The sequence below is a fragment of the Nelumbo lutea genome, chromosome 2 (genome assembly GCF_056320005.1).
Source record: "Nelumbo lutea isolate HS-2025 chromosome 2, American lotus-T2T, whole genome shotgun sequence".
Taxonomy (NCBI): Eukaryota; Viridiplantae; Streptophyta; class Magnoliopsida; order Proteales; family Nelumbonaceae; genus Nelumbo; species Nelumbo lutea.
In genome coordinates this window covers 51,739,926-51,765,434 of record NC_142685.1, presented here as the reverse complement: position 1 = coordinate 51,765,434, position 25,509 = coordinate 51,739,926, and the positions used below count along the sequence as shown (strand labels likewise).

The 25,509-nt window shown below is 40.0% G+C and overlaps 1 protein-coding gene across 9 annotated transcripts; it reads right to left on the bottom strand.

Annotated features, from left to right (window-relative positions):
* Nucleotides 1–2,829: 2,829 nt before the first annotated feature.
* Nucleotides 2,830–15,771, bottom strand: LOC148870648 (protein HESO1-like). 9 transcript variants are annotated; one of them, XM_088970439.1, is made up of 5 exons: nucleotides 15,102–15,771; nucleotides 14,851–14,929; nucleotides 13,796–13,955; nucleotides 5,788–5,952; nucleotides 2,830–3,348 (listed from the first exon to the last, which is right to left on the bottom strand). In XM_088970439.1, exons 3-5 carry the CDS (start codon nucleotides 13,944–13,946, stop codon nucleotides 3,152–3,154), a joined length of 513 nt encoding a protein of 170 aa, XP_088826565.1. In that variant the 5' UTR covers nucleotides 13,947–13,955; nucleotides 14,851–14,929; nucleotides 15,102–15,771; the 3' UTR covers nucleotides 2,830–3,151. The 9 variants fall into 9 exon arrangements, 5 of the variants coding, with proteins under 5 accessions (XP_088826565.1, XP_088826566.1, XP_088826568.1 ...); XM_088970440.1 differs by having other exon boundaries at nucleotides 13,796–13,952; XR_016107350.1 differs by lacking the exon at nucleotides 2,830–3,348 and adding an exon at nucleotides 3,739–4,073.
* Nucleotides 15,772–25,509: the final 9,738 nt, after the last annotated feature.

Here is a 25,509-nt window from a genome sequence, read left to right as displayed (position 1 = left end):
GCTCTCTTGGGTTCTTGGGCACCGCTTGCTGGTGATGAAATGGGAGGTAAAAACTTGCACGAACTGCACCCAACTTCTTATTGACCCGGGTGCCAGGTTCCTGTACCATGTGTGAGCTACCCCTTTGAAAGTGGTGGAGAAGGCCACACACATGTAGGACTCATTGGCCCTAGCCAAGTGCATCTACGACTGGAAGGCATCGACATGGTCATTTGGATCGAACGATCCGTCGTACTTGTCCAAGGGGGGAAGCTTGAAGTCCTTCGGCATAGGGACGACTAGAAGTTCTGGAGACAGGGGGACAAAACTGAGAGGAGCGGAGTGGCTTTTGCTCAGGCAGGTTGTGAGTGGTAGTTCGGCGAGCTTGGTGGCGTCTCCGCTGCTTTGTTGGCTCGGCATTAGTACTGCTTGCTTCTGTGTTACTGAGCTCGATGGGCTCAGGAAGGGACTCGAATTGCTGCTGATGGCTGTGAACTGAAGGGCCTTGTCTATAGTCTACGACAGGACCACGAATTGGTTCCCGATGAGCGAAAGTTCGAATTGTGAAGGCCGAGGCGACATGGGTCTGACTGGCTAAGAGGCCCCCAACTTGACTGCAGGCTGCGAGGTGGGGGAGTAACTTGTCTTTCCCTCCTACCTTGGGATGAGACTTGGCTTCTAAGAGGGTTATGGGTTCAAGAGGTCTCTTCTCGGTGGGGGAGACGCTTGCTGCGACGGTGAGGCTGGGCCTTTTGTGCAGCGGGGTGTCGAGGTGGAACTTGCTATTGATGCTGAGGCAGCAGTGGGAACTGCTGTTGGTACTGTTGTTGGTAGACGTGGTGGAACATTTGCTGCTGGTACAACTGGAACTGATGGACATGTTGCATTTGAGCTTGCATAGCCGGCATGCAGTGTACCAGGTTTTCTAGTTGGTTCTGTTCGGCCACCGGGAGAACTGACGGTTTTGCAAAGGTCGTCTCTACTGGCGAGGGGAGTGGAGCACTTACCGGCACCATGATTTGAGGTGCGCTTAGGGTAGGGACTTTGTCCACGGAGAGGGGGAGAGTGAACTGGCCAATGCAGATGGTAGGGAGCTGAAGTCGTTCCCCAGAGGTCTTTTGGTCGGCACTTCGTCCAGCATTGCTGGAGGAAGCCATTGAAGTCTTACTGAAAGTTGTAGTGTTTGGTGTAGGAAAGCCTTTCGAAGTGATTCCCACAGACGGCGCCAAATGATAGGGCGCGATCTGGTCACTCCTAGCTGGCAGGGACCTCACTCCTAGTTGGCAACGGACAACACCTGAGAAGGAGAAGAAGATGAAGGATTCCCGGGGGGCTTGCCCGATGGTAACACTCTGGTGCTTAAGTTAGAACTCTGAGAGAATTGTAGAGAAGATGAAGAAAGCTAGAGTGCAGATAGCGCAAATGCAATTACCTTTGTCCCTTGGGGGTCGGGGCCTTTTTATACTGATGCCTTGTCAAATCTGGCATAACCGCCTTTGATTCTCTTCTGCAACCATTACTGCCAGAGCTGAGCTGGTGGGCGCAGGTAATCGTTACAGGGTACGGCCCTGTCAGGCAGGGGACGCTTGTCAGAGCCTAGCAGGCATGACGCCGTCTGGCTAGAGACGTGGGTACAGTCTCCAAATCTGGCAGGTACGGTTGTTAGGCGATACACCGAGTTACCTGGTACCGAGCTATTGCTGACATGTCGAGGTGCTTCTACCTGAAGTAAGTCTTTGAGGCGGCTACTTAGATTTGGGCAGGAGCCTACTGGCGAGCTTACACGAAGTGCCTTCAGTTCGGGATGTTCCTTACCCAGGGATCTTAGATAGGGGTGCTCCCTTCTAGAGGAGCTCGGGGGCTCCTTACTGAGGAGGAACTTGGGGGGCTCCTTACTGAAGAGGAGCTCGGGGCTCCTCACTAAGGAGGAGCTCGGGAGCTCTTCACTAAGGAGGAGCTTGAGAGCTCCTTACTTGGGAGGAGATCGGGGCTCCTCACTTCGGGGTAACCTAAATACCACCTTGTAGCGAGCTACTACCCGTGCTGAGCTGTCAGGCTAGGCTCCAACAAGCTCATCATGCCAAGTTGCGACCAGGCTGTCTTGCCGAGTTGTCACTTCAAGTCATGTCCACGTGTCCCCCTATTATGAGGTCAGGCCAAATCACCCTCCATCACACTCCATGGGATTTTTCTGAGCTAGAGTCAAATAGTTGCTTGTATATTGCAACCGACTAAAATCAATTGCCCTTCATTTTTTTATTTATGCAGTTTTTGGTTTCAATGTAAATATTTATCAATGGAAAAGTATATTGATGGAGTTCAATACCAATTGGTTTAAATGAGTGAACCGTTATAAAGTGGAATGGCATGATTGTCAATGTAAATGTTTACATCGATTTTATCAACAACATATGTTGTTTGTACATTGATTATCGATATAAAACTCTACCATAAGTGGAGTTTATATCGATTTTTTATGTAAAACTACATTCAAAACAAACACCTATAAATACAGACTAGAATTATAGTTTTACACAGGTTTGTATTTACACCAAAAACGAACGCAACTTTAGGTTTTGAAGGAGTACAAATACAAATATATAGAGTATAAAACTTTGTATTTTGTATTATTTGGTATGTATTTATACTATATTTATATTTATACTCTTTCCGAACTGAGCCTATATTGTTAGAGAAAAAAAAGCACTTAATCTCTAATCATTGACACGTCAAAGCCGGGGCTAAAATTAAATATGATGCATTTTTGTTTCAACTAGTTGATAAGTTTAAGGAGAAAATCAAAAGGGATCACAAGTACCCGTTTTAGATCAATAGGTAATAAGAACCATGTGAAGGCTAAGCCCAACAAAAGAATCTTTTAGGGGATGTTTGGTACCATTGTATGAGAAAATACAAAATAGTGTGCCAATTCAGCATTTTTGTATAAATGGTGTCATCTTATATTTTGGTAACTGTTTTTCCAAAGGACAGTAAACAATGCTTCATCTTGGAACTTGATAAAACCTATTTTCTATGAGACGTACTTTCTGACATTTCATGCTAATGGTTGGATGGCAATGTGTCAACATGGCAGCAACATTATGCTGATTTCTAAATGTCTGTTTGGCATCGATGTCGTTGCTCAAAAGAACGGTGACACATCAGCACCACATCAGAAAAATGGTGCTCTAGGAAACACTTGTTTGTTTGGAACCACTTTTCCATAAAAAACGGTGCTCCAAGCAACACCTTGGAAATCAAGAAGGCGTGATTTGGAGCAATGCCAAATTTGGTGTTTTCTCATATTGCAGCTCATTGCTATCAACGAGGACGCGATGTGGCAATGACTTCCTATAATGGGAACTGGTGCTGAAAACAAACACGGAGCACTGGTATCAAACAAAAAGTGTTGTTATTGCTCGAAGAAACGTTCTACCTAACAACAACGTTTCCAAATTAAACAAAAAAAATGCATCATTTTCTCATAAAATGGTGCTTCCAACCCACACATCAGCAACACCGTTTTCAGAAAACGGTGTTGTATCTGCAACATCGTTGCCAAACATATACTAAGAAAACAATAATAAAACAAACGTGTCTTACCAAACAAAGAAAAAGTGTGTAATATTGTTGCATGTGCAATTGCAAATTGTACAGTACAAATATATATGAAATAATAGAAAATAAAGATTTTGCACTAACCCCCCTTGCCCCTTCGGCTGGGGAGCTTCGCCCCCCAGATCCCCCCGCTCCCTTTTCGATGCAGCCCAATTTGTTTTTTTTTTTTTTTTGAGTCAGGGGGGTCTTGCTCTTCACTTCGACAAGACCCCCCCCTTTGAACTAATGTTATGCATCTTTGTTCTTCTTAATATAAAAGATTTTTATTAAAAATAAAGAAAAAAATAAGATCCCCCCATTCTCTTCATCCTCCTCCTAACCCCCCTCCTCTTAAGGAGGCTTTGTGTTCGTGAGGCTTACGCCTCCTTGTGTTCGTGAGGCTTACGCCTCTTGCGTTCTGAACTATGCCTCATGCCTCTAGGTAGTGGAACGCCTCGCGTCACGCCTCCGCGTTTTAAAACATTGATTATAATAACCTGTTTTCCACCAAATCTATAATTGGTTCACCTGCTCATAGATATTAATCATCCAATGAAAGAGTTGAACATTGCATCATAATTCGCCTAAAAATCAAGTCAATCAGTTAATATTAGCATCTGGTCACAAAAAATTTTGCCTTCTAATGGATGGTTAGCACTGCAAAATGTACATAGAAAACTAATACTCAAGTAGGTAATTCATGTGGATAGATAGGAAGATTGGATAATCTAAATGAATAGGCATGTTAGTATGTATAAAGTACATGATATGTCTTCATAATAATATAATCATTTTAGGTTTCTGTCATGATCATTTGATCAGACTCCTTGAACTTCTTCTATCTTCCAATTGAAGTAGAAAGTCACTGTCATCATCATCCATGCTTTATTCCAACTATATGGGGTTGGTTACATGAATCTTATTTGGCCAATCCATTCTATTTAAAGCCATATCTTTTTTATGAATATTCTATTTAAAGCCATATCCACTGTTTTTTTTTTTAAAACTGTAAGGTAAAGTAATTCATTAATAACAAAAGGGCAGCATACAAAAGGCGCCTGTACAATGAGAGACTGTACAGCAGAAATAGACAGAAAAATCTCAGAAAAGCCAAGCTCTGAAAAACAACTCAAAAGAACACTATGCTCTTCTTACAAAAAGGAAATCAGGCTCAAAAAAAGAACAAGTTTGCTGGTTTTTAAAGAGTGGATGGTTTGTCATCCACGAAAACACCATTCCCATAATCCTGTTGAGCACCTCTTATTTTGATTTCTGCCTTCCTTCAAAAATTCTAATAGTTCTTTCACCCCACACTGCCCAGAAAACAGCAGCGGGGAGGATACTCCAAGCTACTTTTCCAGCCTTGCTGAGGCCACCTAGGAACCAAGCCTCTAGGAAATCCTTCACATCCTTTGGAAAACAAAAATTAACTCCAAAAAACACTAGCAGTCTTGTCCAAACCCAGTAAGTGAAGTCACAATGCAGTAATAAGTGACTAGTACTTTCCACATTTCCATTACAGAATCTGCATTCCAGAACTGTTACTTCTAAACCTCTTCTAGCTAAATTCTCCTTGGTTAAAATCTTATCCAGCACTGCAGACCAAACAAAAAGGCTAGTTTTGATGGAACAGGCCTGATCCAGATCCTGTTGCTCGGAAAGTGAGAGATCTCCTCCCTTGAAAGGTCTGAAAAGAGCTCGACGTCATTATTAGTCCTTAAATCATTTTTTACTGCTTCTACCCATGTCATTTTTGGTCTACCCCTAGCTCTTCTAGCCCCTTTAACTTGTAACAAATCACTTCTTCTAACTGGATCTATTAGTGGTCTTGCATGCACGTGACCAAACCATCATAGTCTACTCTCTCTCATTTTATCACCTATTGCAACTACTCCTAGGTTCCTACGGATGACTTCTTTCTTGATCCTATCCTTTCTAGTTTTTTCATTCATCCATCCTAGCATTTGCGTTTCTGCCACACTCATTTTCTGGACATGTTGTTTCTCGACTGCCCAACAATCTGCTCCATACAACATAGCTGGGCCTTACAACTATGTTGAGCACTAATCTTAAATTAAAATATGCAAATTTGCATCCAAAAAAGGTCCACATGCAAGCAATGTGATATAGAGACACAAAAATTATATATGATGGTGATGATGACAAAAGAAAGAAAGAAAGAAAGAATAAATGCAGGGGAAAATACATTACCTCTCTTTCTCAAAGCTTTTCGTATATCCTTTAGTATGTCCTGCTTATGCCTTTTTCCCGCAGCAGAAACAAGTGAATCATTGGGTACTTCAACAGAAATATCCAAGTCTCCCCATCTTGTGTATAGATTTGAAACAAATGATCCAAATGGCTCAACAGTTGTACCTATTTGCATCATAAAAATGATAGCACCCATACCCAACCATATAAGTAGAAGTAATATCTAGTGACAGTGAATTTTCACAAGTGAAACATAATTTTGTAAGGGAAAAGACATTGTTTTAGAGCAGCTACAGTAATCCGACCCAGTGAAGAAGGAAGAAGACAAGAGAAAGAGAGAACAGGAGGGTTTGGTCGAAAACTGATTAGTCACCCATTCAGTCGACCCCCTTATGTTTATTAAGTTCTAATTACACTTACAAAGACTAAACTGCCCTCACTTAAGTGTGGGGCAGAGTACTCTAATAAAACAGCCACATAAGCAAAGTACTTAACTGACATGAGATTACTAAACTACCCCTATTCGGCTCACTCTAACACTCCCCCTCAAGCTAGAGAATATATGTCATATAATCCCAGCTTGTTACATAGATGGTTCACTTTCCCTGAGTTTAGAGCTTTTGTAAACAAATCTGCCCATTGATCATTTGAGCCCACATGTTCTGTGTTTATCTCTCCAGCAAGAACCTTCTCCCTCACAAAGTGGCAATCAACCTCTATGTGCTTTGTTCTCTCATGAAATACAGGATTGGATGAGATATGGAGTGCAGCTTGGTTGTCACAATACAGTCTCATAGGTTTATCCATGTGAAACCCAATTTCTTGTAGAAGATTCCTCAACCACACTAACTCACGGGTAGTATGTGCCATGGCCCTATACTCAGCTTCAGCACTACTTCTGGCCACAACCGTCTGCTTTTTACTCTTCCACGTCACAAAATTTCCTCCAAGAAATGTGCAATAGCCCGTAGTAGATCTTCTACCATTCACTGAGCCTGCCCAGTCTGCATCTGTATACCCCACTACTTCAAGTTTTCCTCCCGATTTATACAATAGTCCACGGCTTGGAGCTCCTTTTAGATGCCTCACAATTCTAAGAATTGCATCCCAGTGAGGTATACGAGGGTTTTGCATGAATTGGCTCACCACACTGACTGCAAAGGATATGCCGGGTCTCGCGATAGTCAGATAGTTCAGCTTCCCCACTAATCGTCTATACCTTCCAGGATCTTCAAATACTTCTCTTGTATCACTGCTCAACTTAACATTTGGTTCCATAGGGGTCTCAGCTGGTTTTGCACCTAACAGTCATGTTTCTTCCAATAGATCAAGAACATATTTTCTTTGGCACAGATTTACACCTTGTTTTGACCTGGCAACCTCTATTCCCAAGAAATATTTCAATGTTCCAAGATCTTTTGTTTGGAAATGATTTTGCAAAAATACCTTTAATTTGCCAATGCCCAATTTATCACTGCCAGTAATGACAATATCATCCACATAGACCACTAATAGAATCTTCTCAGCTTCTGAGTCATAGTTGAACACTGAGTGATCTACCTAGCACTGCTTCATTCCAAAACTCTTCACCACTTCACTGAACTTCCCAAACCAAGCACGCGGCGATTGTTACAGCCCATAAATTGCCTTCTTCAATCTACATACCTTACCATCCTCCCCCTGAGCAACAAACCCAGGTAGTTGCTCCATATATACCTCCTCCACAAGATCACCATAGAGAAAGGCATTTTTTATATCAAACTGAAACAGAGGCCAATCATACATAACTGCCAGGGAAATTAGTACACGAACAGAACCAATCTTAGCCACTAGAGAGAATGTCTCCATGTAGTCCACTCCATACAATTGTGAGTAACCTTTAGCAACAAGCCTGACCTTCAGACGCTCCACACTACCATCTGGCAAGTATTTCACAGTATACACCCATTTACATCCCACAACATGCTTATCAGGTGGAGAGTAGTAAGTTCCCACGTTTGAGTATGTTGAAGAGCAGAAAGTTCCTCCTCCATTGCCCGCCGCCAATCAGGTGAACTGAGAGCTTCTTGAACATTGTTAGGTATGGAAATAGAGGATAAAAGGGAAACAAACTGGCGATGTGATGTAAAAAGACGACATAATGAAACAAAATTGGAAATGGGATGGAGGGTAGAACTGCGTTTACCTTTCCGTAAGGCAATGGGTAGGTCAAGGTCTGAAGGTTCAACAATAGGAGCCATGAGAAGATCCGCAGATGAGGTAGAAGCTGGAGGAGGGGCCGGTGTTGTTCGACGTGTATACACTTGCCGGATTGGTGGACGTTCGGTGGTGATCTGCACGGGATGAGGTGATGAGTCTACTCCAACAACAACATCTGGAACTAGATCACTAACAGGGAGAGGAAGAGGAAGTCCGGGTGGAGACAAAGGCGCTTCAGGACTTGAGAAGAAGGGGACTGACTCAAAAAAGGTGACAACAGGGCAAACATAGCACTTCCGGGTAATGGGATTATAACACTTGTACCCTTTTTGAGTCCGCGAGTAGCCAAGGAAGACACATTTAATTGAGCGTGCATCTAGTTTGTCTATTCCAGAGCTCAGATTGTGGACAAAGCACACACAACCAAAAACACGAGGAATTAATGGGAATGGAGATAAAGTGGTAAACAAGATAGAGAAGGGGGACCGACCATGAAGGATGAAGGAGGGCATCCGATTAATGAGAAAACATGCAGTGAGTACAGCATCACTCCAAAAACGTTTAGGAACATTCATGTGGTGAAGAATAGACCGAGCAGTTTCAAGAAGCTGACGGTTCTTCCGTTCTAAATGCCATGTTGTTCTAAATACTGCCATTTTGTTGAGGGGTGTATGCACATGATGTCTGATGAATAATGCCATGTTGTTCTAAATACTGTTGAAATGAAGTAAAAAAGTATTCACGATCATTATCTGAATGGAAAATTTTGATTGGAACACCAAATTGTGTGCGTATTTCAGCATGGAATTTTTGAAAAATGAAAAACAAATCACTTATTTCTTTCATTAAGTAAATCCATGTCATTCTTGAACAATCATCAATAAAGGAGACAAAATACTTGTACCCATTATAAGACTCTATTTTGATTGGACCCCAAACATCTGAATAAACCAAAGAAAAAGGACTCAACATACGACTCTCAACTCTTGGACTGAAGGACACACGACAATGTTTCCCAAACTAACATGACTCACATTGCAAAACTGACAAATGACTCAATGATGGGACCAAAATCTTGAGAGCCTGAAAAACACAAGTGGAAGGAAAGAAGGTAACAGAACAGTTAAGAACTTTGGTTATTTTACTAACAGACATAAGATTGAATGGAAACTTAGGGACATATAAAACAGATGATAAGGGCACAGAAGCCATGTCAACATTACCAACACCACATATGGGAGATGCCGACCCATTGGCAAGTGTAACAGTTTGTGATGTGGAGGTTTCAGAAAGAGAAGAGAACACACCTGGAGTCCCGATCATATGATCTGAGGCTCCAAAGTCAATAATCCAGGGAGAGGTTTTAGATGACATGCAAGCAATACCAGATTGGGCAAGTGTGGCAGTGGTATGATGTGAAGTAGTTTAAAGGAACTGTTCATACTCATCACGCGGTACGCTCACCATTTCCCTCCCAAAGGTAGATGTAGATGTGGGAGGAGTTCGGTCTGCCAGTTTACTGTCACTGATATCAACCTCACCTGCTACAGCATGATTAGCCCATTTAGAGGGATGGCCATGTAGATCATAACAGAAATTCACTTTGTGTCCCTCTCTACCACAATGAGTACATTTCCTTGTAGAGTTATTCTTCCCTCTGCCACGGCCTCCCCCTGAGTCACGACCACCCCGACTAATCATGGAACTACCACGGCCTCCTCGGGGAGCATGACCTCCCCCTCTTGTACTATGTCCAACCCCTCTAGCTGTCACAAGTGCTAACCTATCAGACTGTGTGGAGTTCTCTGTTTGTCCCAAAGAACTCCACACAGCCCCATGGCCTCTTTGAGAATACTTCCTCGAGTGTAGAAAGAGTAGAGCCCCCCAATATTTGGGCTCTAACTGGTTCATATTCCGACTTTAACCCCACTAAAAATCTTGTAACATCTAGTTGCTCCCTTTGTTGTTACTGAACTTTAATATCTAGAGTAAGGGGGTGATAGACATTGAGTTCATTCCTTATATTCTTCATGCTAGCATAGTACTCTTCTAGTGTTTTGGTTCATTGTTGTAAATCAAAATACTCCTGATAAAGTTGATACACTCTTATTGTGTTATCTTGCCCAGAATATAGCTTCTTAGCATGCTCCCATATATCCTTAGCCGTATCAAGGAACATGAAGTTGGCACTAATTTTGGGTTCCATACTATTCCACAGCCAAGTCATGATTTGAGCATCTTCTTGCTCCCAATCATCAAACCATGGAGAGTCCTCCGGTGGCTTCTCATCTCTTACATGCTTTACTTTCTTCTTTGCCTTGAGAAACACTTCCACCGATTTAGCCCATGGAACAAAGTTCTCCCCATTCAACTTAATTGAGGTCATTTGTACCCCTAGGTAGTCGGAGGAAATTACCACATTAGGTTCCTGATCATTGTAGCCATCTCCTATTGCTGCCACTGTACTCTTTCACAGTTGCCTCTAACCTTACTTCTCAGCTACAAGCTGATTGATGTTGTTCACAGTTTGATACTTCAGCACCTATTGCAGCCCCTAAACACAACAGTGGGAGCACACACTTGTTCTTCTTCACACTACTGCTGACTTCACACACCTACGACCCACATAAGCATCACAAGCACCACAACACAACAGTAGGCCCTCTTACAACCACTCAATAAAAAAAAATTGTGCATCACAAGCACCACAACACAGTCAAACTGCTACACCCAGTTCAGATTTGTTTAACACACTTAAGAGGACATTACACGACCACAAGGAGCTTAGCAAGGTCACTGCATTCCACCTTACACCACTCGGCCAGTTTAGACTTGTTTAACACACTTAAGAGGACATTACACGACCACAAGGAGCTTGGCAAGGTCACTGCATTCCACCTTACACCACTCGGCCACCTACAGCAGCCCTAACACCACTCAACAACTCACAGCAGCCGTACACCATTCAGCTACTGCACACACAGCCCTTCTTAGGGCAACAATGAACCTAGTTCTCTAAGTTCTAATCAGTACTAACTAATTCTTGAAGGGTTCCTACCCAGAAATACCAGCAACACAAAAGGACTAAATAACCAACCTTCCTTTGAGAGTATCAGCCAACCATTCATTGTTGAAATCACCTTCCTTGATGAAGAAAATTGTGCGCAGCAGAGAGCAACGAGCTGAGATGTCTCAGACCTAGGGCGAACCAACTCTCTCCATTAACTAACCAGAAACGAAGAAGAAGGTATCACGAACACAGCTGAGATGCTTTGCAAGCTAAAGCAGGTCAGAAACCTCGCTCTGATACCATGTTTTAGAGCAGCTACAGTAATTCGACCCAGTGAAGAAGAAGAAGATGAGGAAGAAGACAAGAGAAAGAGAGAACAGGAGGGTTTAGTCGAAAACTGATTAGTCACCCATTCAGTCGACCCCCTTATGTTTATTAGGTTCTAATTACACTTACAAAGACTAAACTGCCCTCACTTAAGTGTGGAGCAGAGTACTCTAATAAAACAGCCACATAAGCAAAGTACTTAACTGACATGAGATTACTAAACTACCCCTATTCGGCTCACTCAAACAGATATCTTAAGTGAACTTGGTTATCTAACATCTATTAGTCCATCTTAATTTAGAATATGATCCAAAAAAGTAAAAAACAAAAGAATATGTATATATAGTCTAAGATAGTGATAGAAGTTATACCAGGGGCAGAGCCAGGGGAGCCATGGCCCCGCTATGGCCCAGAAATCCCCACTTAAATTAGACTCTTCCATTTACATTTTTCCCCTCCCCCCACTCCCCACCCCAATGGTCCCCCCCCCCAAGTTTAGATTTTGGTCCCCCTCATAAAAAATCCCTGGCTCCACCGCTAAGTTATACCTAGTACATATAAAATATAGCCATGATTGCATGTACTGTGCTGTGTGCTGTGTGTGTGTGTGTGCATGTATTTGAATGGGTGTCTACACCAAGTTACCCAGATAAAAAGATGCAAGAGTTGAACCAGCCATTTCTTTATCATTTTTTAATATATTTTCGCTTGTTGATCATTATTTATTTATTAGTGCATAATTTCTTATCCTATATTATTCAATTATCAGATTTCTTTTAGAATTTGTCCATAAATCAGATACAGAAAAAAAAAGTTATATAAATCTCACTTAAAATTATTTTACAGATGACTATACAATCTCAAGCATACAGAGAGATGAAGTGGCCAACATAGACTATCCATTAGTTTTTTATAAAAAACTGAAAATCAATTCACTAAATAGAAAAAGGATAAAAGAGAATACAAAGGGGAGATAAACTTTCTTAGCTCCACTGAACATATGCAATAAAAAATTACAACATGGCCCAAAATATATTGCTTCTTCCCACCCCTTGTTTGGACAATGTGTCAGCCAAAAAGTCGGCAGCCCTCTTAACCAAATCAACTAAATTTTCATTCCTTGTGTCAAGAATCTAAACTTCCTTTTTCTCATTGATGCAGTCCCACCACCCTCTCTCCTCCTTTTGGAGCCAGTCAATAACCAGCTTTGAATCTCCTTCAATTATCAGCTTAGAGAGATTTAATTCTTTTGCTTTCTTAATTCCTTTCCAACTGCAACTAATATTTCAACTCTTAAAGAATCCCCAATACCAATAGGACCAGAGAATAGAGACATTATTCTGCCATCCTCATCCCGAAAGGCTCCTCCTATGCCCAATGGTCCAGGATTACCTTCACTACTACCACCGAAATTCAATTTAACAAATCCACTTTTGGGGGGAGTCCAAGATGGCATTGTTACCTCCATGGGAACAGAGTCAGCCACTTTTCCCCATTTTCTCATCAAATTGGCAGCAGGAATTCCATCAAAGAGCTTCATAGATTTCACCCTATGTATCTCCATAATGTAATGATGTCAATTATGTCAATTAGGGCATCCCTACTTCTTACTTTATCTTCAAACAACCTCTGATTTCTTTCTTCCCATAATGCCCAGCAAACTGCGGCCCTTGTACATCTCCATAAAGTTCTTCCCCCTCTTCTTATTTATGCTAATTAACAAAGGTAGGGCCAAACATTCTTTGCACATTTAGCAGGGGGTTCCACCTCTATCCATTAGTTAAAGTCCCTCTAAGTTATCCAAATATTATTTCTCCACGTTTACATATCACAGGCTCCCAGTATTAAAGGCACATTAAAAGAAAAACACTAAGACACAAGGCCTTTGCCGTTTTCTCTACTTTGTAAGAGGCTTGGAACATTTTATTTGTCCTTTCTTATTCATTTAGATAATGTCAATTGCATTTTGGGCGTTGAGAACCATGCAGGATCATACTACCTACAGTTGCTAACTAAACAAATATATCAGGCCAATTCCAAAAAGAAGAGATAATATCTCTAGAATTGATATTAAATTCACCATATCCATGTCTAAGTAAATGGAGGATATAATCTATGTCATCCAACAAGAAGATAACATTAAGTTTTGCTAGTATGGAACAAGAATTAGGAATGTAGTCAAGCCAAAAATGGCATCCCTTTCACACAAGAGGGTGAAAATGAGATTGGGTTATCAGGTTTTTTTCTTTTGGATAATGTCAGGTTATCAGTAATTGATCTACGTTTTTTAGGTAAAGTATAAGTCATTGAACCACAATGCATTAGAAGTGGAATATAATTTTCATCTGATGGTCCACCAAGACTATTTCATTGTTGTGGAGTAAACATTGAGAATTGAGTCAAAATGAATTCCTTTGTATAACAAAATGTTATGTAAGATTAAATATCATAAACAACTATAGAACTAATTACCTCGCAGACTTTCCACAGATTCAACCACAGCTCGGAACTGGTTAATTATATGGACTCGAATGGCACAATCCTCTTGTCTTGGTTTGGTTGCAGAAAGGATATCCTTCAAAACGATCTCCAAAGCATGATATTGAACATGAGGGGTACTCATTTCTAGCTTCTAATTTGTATTGAAACAAGAAGATAGCATTGCTCAGTATAGCAAAAAGTTATATGAAAGGAATAGCCTTCAGTAGGAAAGAATAAATAAGCAGTGAGTATACATAAAAGGTGAAATCAAATAACACCTAAAACTTTCAATTTCCAATTACAACATGATGATTAAGAGTAGCACATCTATCTGCAAGCATTTTACACAACACGACTGAAGATTCTCAGGGTAACAGCCCCTTAAGAATTCAAAAGATAAGAAAAAAAAAGTGCACAAAATTCACTACACAAATTGAATCTAAAAAGGCCTGGTTGGAGATAAATATGTTAGAACTTGGGATTCAGGACAGATCAATTATTAACCCATAGAATATGGTTTGACCTCTGGCATATTTTGTTTTATGCAGGAATAATAATAAGCATTAAGGATAAGTAATTCAGTAGAAAAAGGATGTATCAGTGTGCAAGGAGTTTAGAGATCAAATACAAATCGGTATTAAGCACAGTGAATTGCACAGAAAGCCCATGAGAAGTGTATTTTAGGAGGTGACTTGGGCACTTCAGAGACAAAAGTATGTATTTTGACAATCAGGAATCATTGGTTGCTAGTTTACTTTTCAAGAGAGCAGGGGCAGTAACATGCTAATAAAATGTTTGTATGACCGCTCCTTTGAACATAGTCGAGCATGTAAAAGGTTCCCAATACAAGGTCAAGGTGTATCAGATTTAGAGATTACAAACATCATGCGACAAATCAAATCTCTAATTTGAACCTTTCGGCACAAACAAACTAATGGCAGTACACAGTTGTAAGAGGTTAAATAACCCTTTTCAGACCGTAGCCTAGAAAAACCTATAACAGTCAAAATCCCGATAAAACTATCTGTCAGTAATTATGAGTTTACCTAATGTTGCATAATAGTTTCTATGAACTACTTCCAAGATTCACTGGCTCAGTAACAAGAAAACTACAAGCTCGTGTATCTGCAAATTTAATTGTAAAGGAACATAAATAAGTAAACAAAAGAAAAATAATTTATCAAAGCTTTCCCAAATCAAGCTCCGTTCTTAAATCGTCGTCAAAATGATAAACAACTCAAAACATCAAAAATAAAATAAGCCACTCCTTAGTTCTTGGGAAGTAACGATAGATTACCATGAGAAATTCGAGCGAGTTCAGGAGATAGATCCTTCAATCCTTTTTATAAGGGTTTGTTAGTTAATGGCTTCAAATGCGAATTGGACATACAAGCCACCCAAAAAGAACTCACGAACCACTTCACTTGCTTTCTTCTTTTCCTTTACAAACAAATGCCGACGCAAGATGAAAAGGAAAAAAAAGACAGGAATATAGAAAAGTGGACTCAGAAAGGTAATCGAACTTTACTTAACATGAAGGGTTTTCTTCTGCTTTTTCAAAGATGTAGGGTACGAGACGCGGGAAGATGGAGAGGATGAGTTACAATACGATATTTAACAGAAACGCTTTACGATTGACGAGTCATGGGATCAGCCTGCAGAGGAACTTGGTGCCGCGAGTGATGCCGGGAATGGAAGCATAAAACGAACTTTTCTTTCCGACCACGTCCCTTGAGGAACATCCGTACATTCCCCATGAATCGCAGGTTCGTGGAAAAAAGCGATGCTCTGTCGCCTCATTTCAATAGGTTTAGGTCGGGCCATCCTCAATCCAACTCGACCCAAAAAATTAGGGTCTAGACTCAAGAGTCAAATTGGGTGGATTGATGTCAACCCAACCGAGCCTCCGAGTTTTTGTTTTTTTAGGACAAATCTATCGTGCGGCAAAAGTACGACACCCCCTCAGAATTCTGATTTCAACTACAGGTTACATCAATTCAAATTTATAAATAACACCATCTATAACGCTCGTCAATTGGCATCAATTCCGAACTGATACCTAAACTATACCATTGAGCTACGATTTTGAGTAGAATGAAACGAAAAAACCCAAAAAAAAATAATCTATCAAAAATCTTATTAATGGCTAAAATCAAGGTTTTAAAAAAGGGTAAAAGCAGAGGGAGGCGAGGTGATTGGATTTCATAGGGGCGCATAAGTCTCAAGTAAAAAAGCAAGAATAAAACAATAAAAACATGGAAAATATAAAATTAAAATCTTATATAACTTATTTGATATATTAGACACAAAATTAGTATTAATATATCCTAATATGCGGAAAGGGGTGTATCAAATATTTAAACACTTTAAACTATGCATATCTCCTTTTTTAATTTTTTTCAAAATTTTGCATCAAAAGCATGGTTAGTTATATGTTATTTAATTAACAAAAATAGTTTTTTAAATGCCTTAGAAATGGGCATCAGTACCCCCAATATGTTATGGCATATCGGATCGATACTTTGATCTGACTTTCAGTTCGGGGACATGAACCAACTTTTAAGAATAAAGCATTCTAGTTTAGTTTCTTGCACTTATATACATAGTGAATAATGACCACCTATGTGATGTAAAATAAATCATCAAGTATGGGGAAGTGGGCAAGTGGGTAAGAAAAATAAAAGCATGAACAATACAGAATATGAGCAATAAAGCAAGCTATTTTCTTAAACAATTACATGCATTTATTTGTTATTTGCATGTTTATTTATTTATTCAATACATTAACTTATACAAAACAAAGCATTGTTTTTTTTTTTCCTTAAATTTTTGTTTTAGCCTTATATAAACCTCCATATTTAACCTTAACATGTCGAACGATTGAGGCCCAAGCCTTGAACATTTTGAGGTTAAGGGCCCAAACGTATAAGCCTTAAATAACTCAAGGCCTAAGCCTTCTTAGTAGGGTATGAGGCTATTGAGGCCAAGCCTTTTTTTCTTAGCCTTGCCTCAAGACTCAGGCCTTTGGCCTCACCTCAATAGCATTCTGAAACAATGGCTGAAACTGAACATTTTGCCAATTAAAAGACACGAGTATTTTGGAAGTGCTTATTTTAATGTATTTATTTGACAAAGTACTTATTTTGAGTTGGGACCATACTAATAAGCACTTATTTGTGTTTAAGAAAGGCCCAAATAAGTGTATTCATAAAAATAAGTATTACTCAAAAAACCTAAATTTTGAGCTTATTTTTTATATTTATTCAATAAGTCTTTATTTCTTTTCTAATTTGTCTTCTATCACATCATTTTTAAAATACTTATATTATTCTGTTTGAAATAAATAATTTTTCACCAAACACTCATGCTTATTAGAATAAGTACTTATGCATTCCCAAAACATGTTTACCGTAAAATCACCTATCCCAGCCAATTGAAAAAAGCAGCTTAATGGGCTAAATGAACAATGGGCTCCCTTGTCCCAACTCTTTAACAATCCATGGTCAGTCAATACATACAGATCCACTGGGCCAAGTTCTGCGTTGTTATTTGAAAAGGATAAAACCCAGTCTGTCCATGGCTCCATGATAACTCACACTTGCACCGTATTCAAAACTTACGTAGCGGCTTCATTCACGCCTCAGTTTAATTGCATCCATGGGCCTATATTATTTTATTACTATTACTTGATGGGTTTCGATCGGATGTATAAGTCTTGGTACAGACCCGGACAAAGCTCAAATTAGCCCGGTAACATGTTTAACAAGGAAGATATTTGGTACTATGACCGTTTATTTAATAAATATTTGTAGAAAATAAGAAAGCGATTGATAAACGTTTATTAGTGTTACTTCACAGTTATGTCATTAGGTGTCACATAAGCTGAATAACAAATGAAATATTAAAAATAGTATTTCTTTCAACCGTTGGCTCTTACACAAACACATAAAATATTTATTTAATAAACATTATTATCAAATAACATTTTTGAATAAATGTTTATATAACAATGAATTGACACCAGTTTTCAAATAAACGGCCACAAAATCAAATACCATAAAGAACACTTAGAGCCAAGCCATCATCATAGAGGTGAAATCCTTTTTGTTTTTGACAGCTTGGGCTGATATTTGGATAACTAGGAAGAACCAAAGAAGTGGGCCGTGCCTGCATGGGCTTTGGAATAAATTGGGTTAATGGCCATAAAGATCAAATGGAAGTGGACTCCTAGGCCAACTGATCCTAAGGCTGTATTTGGTTGCAATGCAAATTTATTTGCATTGATGTAAAATTATGGCAACATGAATGATTTGAGTGTAAATTCTTACCTATTTGTGTTTCAAAATTTAGCTTACTTTGTTTGGTCGCAATACAAATAAAATAAATTAAAACATAAAGCAGAATAAAGTAAAAATCAAAATAAAATTAAACAAGAATTTACATTTTTTTCATTTGTGCTCCCATATGTTTGTATTAATGCAAATAAAATTGCACTGCAACCAAACACAGCTTAAGCATTAGTTCAATTAGCACTTGAGCATTTAGCCATTTACAGAACTAATGGATCAAGTTGTGGCCAGTTTATTGGCCCAATAAAAGGCTTACTAGATGTGGGGTTGTATTTGTTGACCTTTTTGAGGGAATTCAGATTTCATAATCACTTTTATCCACGCCCTATTCACAATATACGGGCAATCGCACATCTCACAATACAAAATGGCAATGTACATCAAGGTGAGTAGAGGGTAATGGCGTGCCCCCTTTGGGAGAGGGCTTCCGTCAGTATAACCCCATTCAAACAGTCTTTACAGCCTAGCATTGGGAATATCTCTATACTTATGTATTTTATTTTATGAGGAGACATTCTCAATATAAGATTGCAAGAGACTGTTCAAATGGTGTGAACATGGACTTGCACTGACTGAAACCAAACTCTCTTCCCATTGTGGCTTTTGGCGTTCTAAGGTGACTTCTTTTAGACAGCCTGTAAGTAATGTCTGGTGAAAAAAAAAAAACAAGTAAAAATAAAACAGCTTTCCGTTGACTTTTTCAGTGATTTTTCTGAAGAAACTCAACTAAAACTTCAGACCTCCAAAATGGGCGCTGCGTGGAAAGAAGTAACACCACCCATGGATGCCTGAATCCCAACGTCTCATTGATACAAAAAATTCTGAACTTAAACCCAGACAGCGAAGGCTATAGCGGATGTGATATTCCATACACTTTTTATTCAGAATCTTGATGATTCTGAAAATCAATATGCATCACTGATATGCATTGACGATACATTTTGATATTTAGAACCTAGATCTTTAGATTATTAGATTAAATTTCAGAAGTTTTGACCAATTTGATTCTTTGCCCGTTTTAATTAAATTTAAAATTAATTTTATTAATATTTTATATTTATATATCATACGCGTTTTTTATATGTTGTGTAGGTAAACTTTGTTCAAGCTGTAAATTAATGCCTCAACACTCTACTCGTTGCCTGTTTCACTAGCTTTGTTAGCATTCAACAGCTTGAGTCTGTTTTGTTCCTTTTTCTTTTTCATTAACGACTGAAGAGAAGGCATCAGATCCAAGTTTCATCCTACGTATACAAGCAATTGTTAGTTATCAATTAAAAGTAAATTTATTGGTAAAGATTTGGTCTGTTTATTATTATATCATTAGCTCAAAGGGTTATATTGATGTAGTTGAAATGTGGTCGCCCCCCCCCCCCCCCGCTTTATTTGAATAATATATATATTAGGAAGGGCTACACAATGGGGGTAGTCTATCTCCCAACCCAGTTTTGTAGACTTGACCTCGACTTGAACTCAATTAAGTTTGATTCGGGCTGTCAAGAGGTCGAGCCTTGGTTGGGACAAGGTGGTATCAATACTAAACTAGTTATTAATTGGGACAAAATCAAATGCATAGAACCATCCCGGTTAATAATTGGGATGATTGGGTCTAAGTGCCTATTCGTTTGCTCTGAAATTTGACATCTGAAAGTACAATGATTAATTTAAGAGATATATTGGTATTGGTGAATTTTTCTTTCATCTTAACTCTAAATATAGAGAATGTTGTTTTAAATTCTGAAAATTATCAAATATCCATTTTGACTCCATATATGAGAATTTTTATGTATTTTTTGAGGTATCATTAGAAAACAAAAAGTTGTATAATTACACTTTAATAAATAAGAAGAAACGAACAACCATTTTTCTCTTAAAATTAAAAGATTATTCTTAAGAAATAAGAGTTAAGAGGAAACAAATTGATTCTAAGTCTAATCCAATAGACCTGATTTATTATCTTATATATTATTTATAAATTTATCATTTCAAATATAAAATATTATAAAAATTACAAGAAAACTAAAAAACCTTATATACATTTAATAAAATAATTCATTTAAGACATACAATAATAAAAAACAACCCAAGCATTAATTGGAGCAAAATCATGGAACTAGAACTGACATTATCAATTCAATTCAGAGAATCAGGCAAAACTGACCCCTTGGCACATTCAAAGCCTAATTTGGCAGGGTTACCACTTAATCATCAATTGATTGATGGTTCAGTTGGTAGGATCCAGCTTTATTGGTGTATAAATGTAGGATCGAATCCTATTGCCACTAGGGTTTGTCGGAGATAGAAGATGAGAAATGGAATAATTAGTAGAGAGAAAAACTGATGTAATAACTCAATTCCATCTTTTTTAATATGGATGCATATAATTATGTGCAAGCCATTTTAATTAATTACATATGCCATCAAGATGCAACAAGATTCTGCTCCCATTTAATCCAAATCTTAAACGAGCCCTCCTGGACCACCACCTAAACTGCCATGTGAAAGATTCCTGTACCAATTTAGTCTCATTGCTAAGTGATCCCATCACCAACTGTCCTCCTTACCTCATTGTTTTTTTATTTATTAGTCAGATTAAGTTATAGTTGCGATAAAATTATCAAAACAGAAAAGAATGAAAACGATGGGAAACTGGTACCCAAACAAAGAAAACAATCGATTTGGGACCGAATCTGGCATGGACACGTGCATATTCTTATACTTTTCTTTGATGTAAGCATTGAAATCCGAAAGATGAAATGACATGGTTTTCTTGGATTTTAGCCGCTGATTTCAACCTTAGAGTTACGGAGGAAAGGAGTGATAATTTCGTTGAAAGGGACAGTGGTATGATGATGATCACAGTACCATCGTACCATTCAACTATATGAGTTGGTCAAAAAGATTTTACTTTACATGCGGCTGCGTTGAATACTGTGGATGTAGTACAAGATCGACGGTGTAAAATTTAACCACGTATAGATACGGTTTGACCAACCTCAAAGCAATGAAATTTGTACGGGTGCCTGCACCTGTAATAAGATGGGTAAGTCGTTTATCTTAGCTGCCCAGTTTGTCAAAAGCTGGCCCTTGACGAGATGGATGGGATTATGGGATGGCAAGATATCTTCAAGCAAAGTAAATTGGGCAGACCACGCTTTTTTTTAGGCTACGTTTGGTTCGAAGGAAAATGCAGAAAAATCTATATAAGATTTATGAAAAAAAATTATGCTTTTTTCTTAAACCAAATACAGCCTAAACGGGATAGGAGAGACATCTCACATCTGACAAACATACTACTGTTTTTGGATTAAAGAAAAATAATTAAATGAAAATAATCCATTCTAAATTGACAGGCGGTGAACTATAAAATATTAACCATAGGGTCGGTGCACTACAATTAAGGGTTAATGTTTAATCCTTCACTGATGCAACTGTGTTCTTTATGCCAAGGAAATCCGTGCGTGCACGGTGCACGTCGTGCACGGACTAACTTCTCGATTTATATTTTATAGATGCACACATCAACTTAACCGGTTTGTTTCAGTACGAAACATCCCATGAAGTATCAATTCTCTTTTGTATGAAAAAATCGCAAAAGCCATAATGTACGTATTTGGCATCCGTGCTGTGAAGTGTGAACATCATACCGTTTTATTAGAGAAAGGGTGTTCATGTACAGAAAACAGCACTGATTTTATTTGATATTAATGCTGTCAGTAATATTTTTAATATTGATCTATATTATATAATATCACATTGATACCACATCATTATATAGTTGGCAATAATATATCGTTTTTCTAGAAAATATTGAATTTGGTGTTGTTCCAGTTCACACTTTCCCAATTTCTAAGATATGATTTGGAACAATGTTTTTTTTGGAATACGATACCAAACAAAAGGGTGTTGCTTGAATCACCATTTTCTCTGATGTGGCGCTTACATGGTGCCGTTTTTCTCAAAAAGCGACATTGATGTCAAACATCGCCAATATTACCCTGCATACAGTGCACTTTATACAGGGATGCACACGGATCGGATTGGATTTGAATCAAAGTATGTTTGAATATGACCTGACACTATTTATGGTGGATCCGATCCAATCCGAAGATCCAATCGGATCTAACAAGCAAGGATCTGAATTGAATCCGATCGGGAAGTTGGATCTTTGGATCTAATTCGGTCCAATTTGTTTTCTTTAAAAATTAATACATTATTAAAAGAAAAATAAAATATAGTAATTCAAATAAAAAACAAAAAACACAAGTTTTTTTAATTATTTTCATAATATATATACATGTTTTTATAAAAAAAAAGTAAATAATATAACAAATTTACAAAAATATAATATAAATAATATATTTATAAATAAATATATAATTAACATATATATGCATTATACATATATATATATATATATTTATTTATTTATATAAACAAATATATATCATATATCGGATCAGATAGGGGTGATCCGAATTCAACCAACTAGAATCGGATCTCGAATCGGATCAAACCATCCATTTGCACCCCTATGCGCTTACACTCTGATAGGGCGCGATCTAGTCACTCTTAGCTGGTAGGGACCTCGCTCCTAGCTGGCAACGGACAACACCTGAGAAGGAGAAGAAGATGAAGGATTCCCGGGGGGCTCGCCCGGTGGGAACACTCCGATGCTTAAGTTAGAACTCTGAGAGAATTGCAGAGAAGATGAAGAAAGCTAGAGTGCAAATAGCGCAAATGCAATTACCTTTGTCCCTTGGGGGTCGGGGCCTTTTTATACTGATGCCCTGTCAAATCTGGCATAACCGCCTCTGATTCTCTACTACAACCGTTAGTGCCAGAGCTGAGCTAGTGGGCGCAGGTAACCGTTACAGGGTACGGCCCTGTCAGGCAAGGGACACTCGTCAGAGCCTGGCAGGCACGACGCTGCTTGGCCAAAGACGTGGGTGTAGTCTCCAGATCTGGCAGGTACGGTTGTCAGGCGATACACCGAGTTACCTAGTACCGAGCTACTACTGACATGTCGAGGTGCTTCTACCCAAAGTAAGTCTTTGAGGGGGCTACTTAGGTTTGGGCAAGAGCCTACTGGCGAGCTTACACGAAGTGCCTTCAGTTCAGGATGTTCCTTACCCAGCGATCTTAGATCGGGGTGCTCCCTTCTTGAGGAGCTCGGAGGCTCCTTACTGAGGAGGAGCTCAGGGACTCCTCACTGAGGAGGAGCTCGGGAGCTTCTTACTTGGGAGGAGCTTGGGGCTCCTCACTTGGAGGGACCTGGGGGCGCTCCCCCTTTGGGGTAACCTAAATACCACCTCGTAGCGAGCTGCTGCCCGTGCCGAGCTGTTACGCTAGGCTCCAGTGAGCTCATCACGCCGAGTTGCGGCCAGGCTGTCATGCCAAGTTGTCACTCATGTCGAGTCATGTCCACGTGTCCCCCTATTATGAGGTCAGGCCAAATCACCCTCCATCAATTGCCCCCCACTCCTCGTGCTAGGGGTCTTGACCCAACGCGGGGAGCTCACGGTACGACGGGTGGATTTGGCTCGGAGTTCAGGCGTCCAGCTAGGCAGCTCGTCGGTCAGACCAGTTTGATGCTCGGCTCAATCAAGGGTGACCGGGTCACGTACAGTTCACACGCAGACATCACGCGATTTATAGACTCCAGGGACATTAAAAAACGTGCTAAACCGATTTCACCTCGGGGGTCGTGTAGCCAGTTTTCTTGAGAGCCGTCAGATCATCTTGATCTTGACCGTTGATGCCTGAGCATAGCGGCTATAAATAGTGGGGGTCCTAGGTCATTTTTCCCTGCCATAAGTTCTTAGCACTCACCTTGAGGTCGTGCAAAAATCCCTCAGCTCAAGTTTCCTTGGGTGAGTCTCCCTAGCTCCTTCTTTCAGTTCGTTTCCAGTTTTTCAATTTCGTAGTTAGCTTCCTTTAGCCCATTTCTCAGTCCATAGCTATGTCAGACCATAGCTTCGACAGTCTCTTAGACGAGCCCGAGGTGGGTGCCCTGGCTCCAGCAGATAGTTTCTTGGATGAGCCCGAGATGGATACCTCAGGTCAAGTAGGTACCTCTGAGGCACATTCCACTTACGAGGTGCGGAGGACCTCGGGTAACCTGGCATCCACCTCTAATCGAGGTCGGGTACCAGACAAGTTCGGTCCTTCTATTATGACGGTAGGCAGGCTTAGGGGCCTGATAGCTCGGTACATCGTAGGGAGTACACCTACCACCTTCCTACGGGCGACTTCCCTTGGGAACACGATCGTGACAAGATCGTGATTTTTGGGGAACAGCTCGCAGTCAGACTCTGCCTCCCACTGCACCCCCTCATTGTTGAAGTGTTAAATCACTTCGGTGTAACCATAAATCAACTCCACCCGAACTCTATAGTCTGTACGATTTCCCTCTACTTCGACTATGCCCTTCCTCTTGACCTTGAGATTTTTTCTTCAATCTTGTTGATAAAGAAGAATGCATCTAGCATTCTCCCCGAGCACAAGCGGACCTACTACATGTTCCCCCGCCCAGGCTTCAAGTTGTTACATAAGCTTCCCAGTAAGGTCCCATCCTGGAAACGGGACTACTTTGTAGTTCATAACACTGTGGGGTGGCCCTCCCATACTCACTGGAGGGTGGCCATTCAAGACTCCGACATTAGGCTAGATAAGGCTACAAGTAAGGTACTTCAGTCTTGGGTGGAGCACGGCTTCGACTACAAGGACTACCTTGTTGAGAACAAGCTTATTGAGGCCGGTCTGAGTCCCGGTAGGTCGCCTTGTCAAGAGTTAGTATTTTTTCCTTCGGTAGCCAGTTTCTACTTCTTGGTAGTAATAATGACGTCGAACTCTGTTGCAGGTCGCATGGAGAAATTCAGCACAGAGAAACTCTTCGGCAAGATGAAGGGGAGAAAGAAGCGAGGTGCAAAGAGAGCTCGTATTTAATCTCCACAGGCTTCTATTCCTGAACCCGAGTGGCTTGCTGAGCGACCTGCTGAGCGGACTATTGATGCTTCTCCAGTGATTAACATGGAGGAGTCAGAGAACCCCTCACCTCGGGAGCCCGGGGCAATTGCAGAGCCTGTTCCCGAGACAACTACAGAGCCCACTCCTGAGACTGCTACCACTACTTCAGGAAGTGGGGGATTAGCCCGAAGTATTCTGAACCCACAGTACAGCCTCCGGAAGAGCAAAGGGGTTGCGTGTGCCGAGGAGGTCTTGAGCTTGGCCGAGCTAACGCCTACTCAACTCGGAGCTCGAGCAGCTACCCATTGCATGGTGGTAAGTCTCATTGCACTTCGACTTCAATTCTACAATTGTTGCTTTACTGACACTTACTGGCATTCTCTTGGC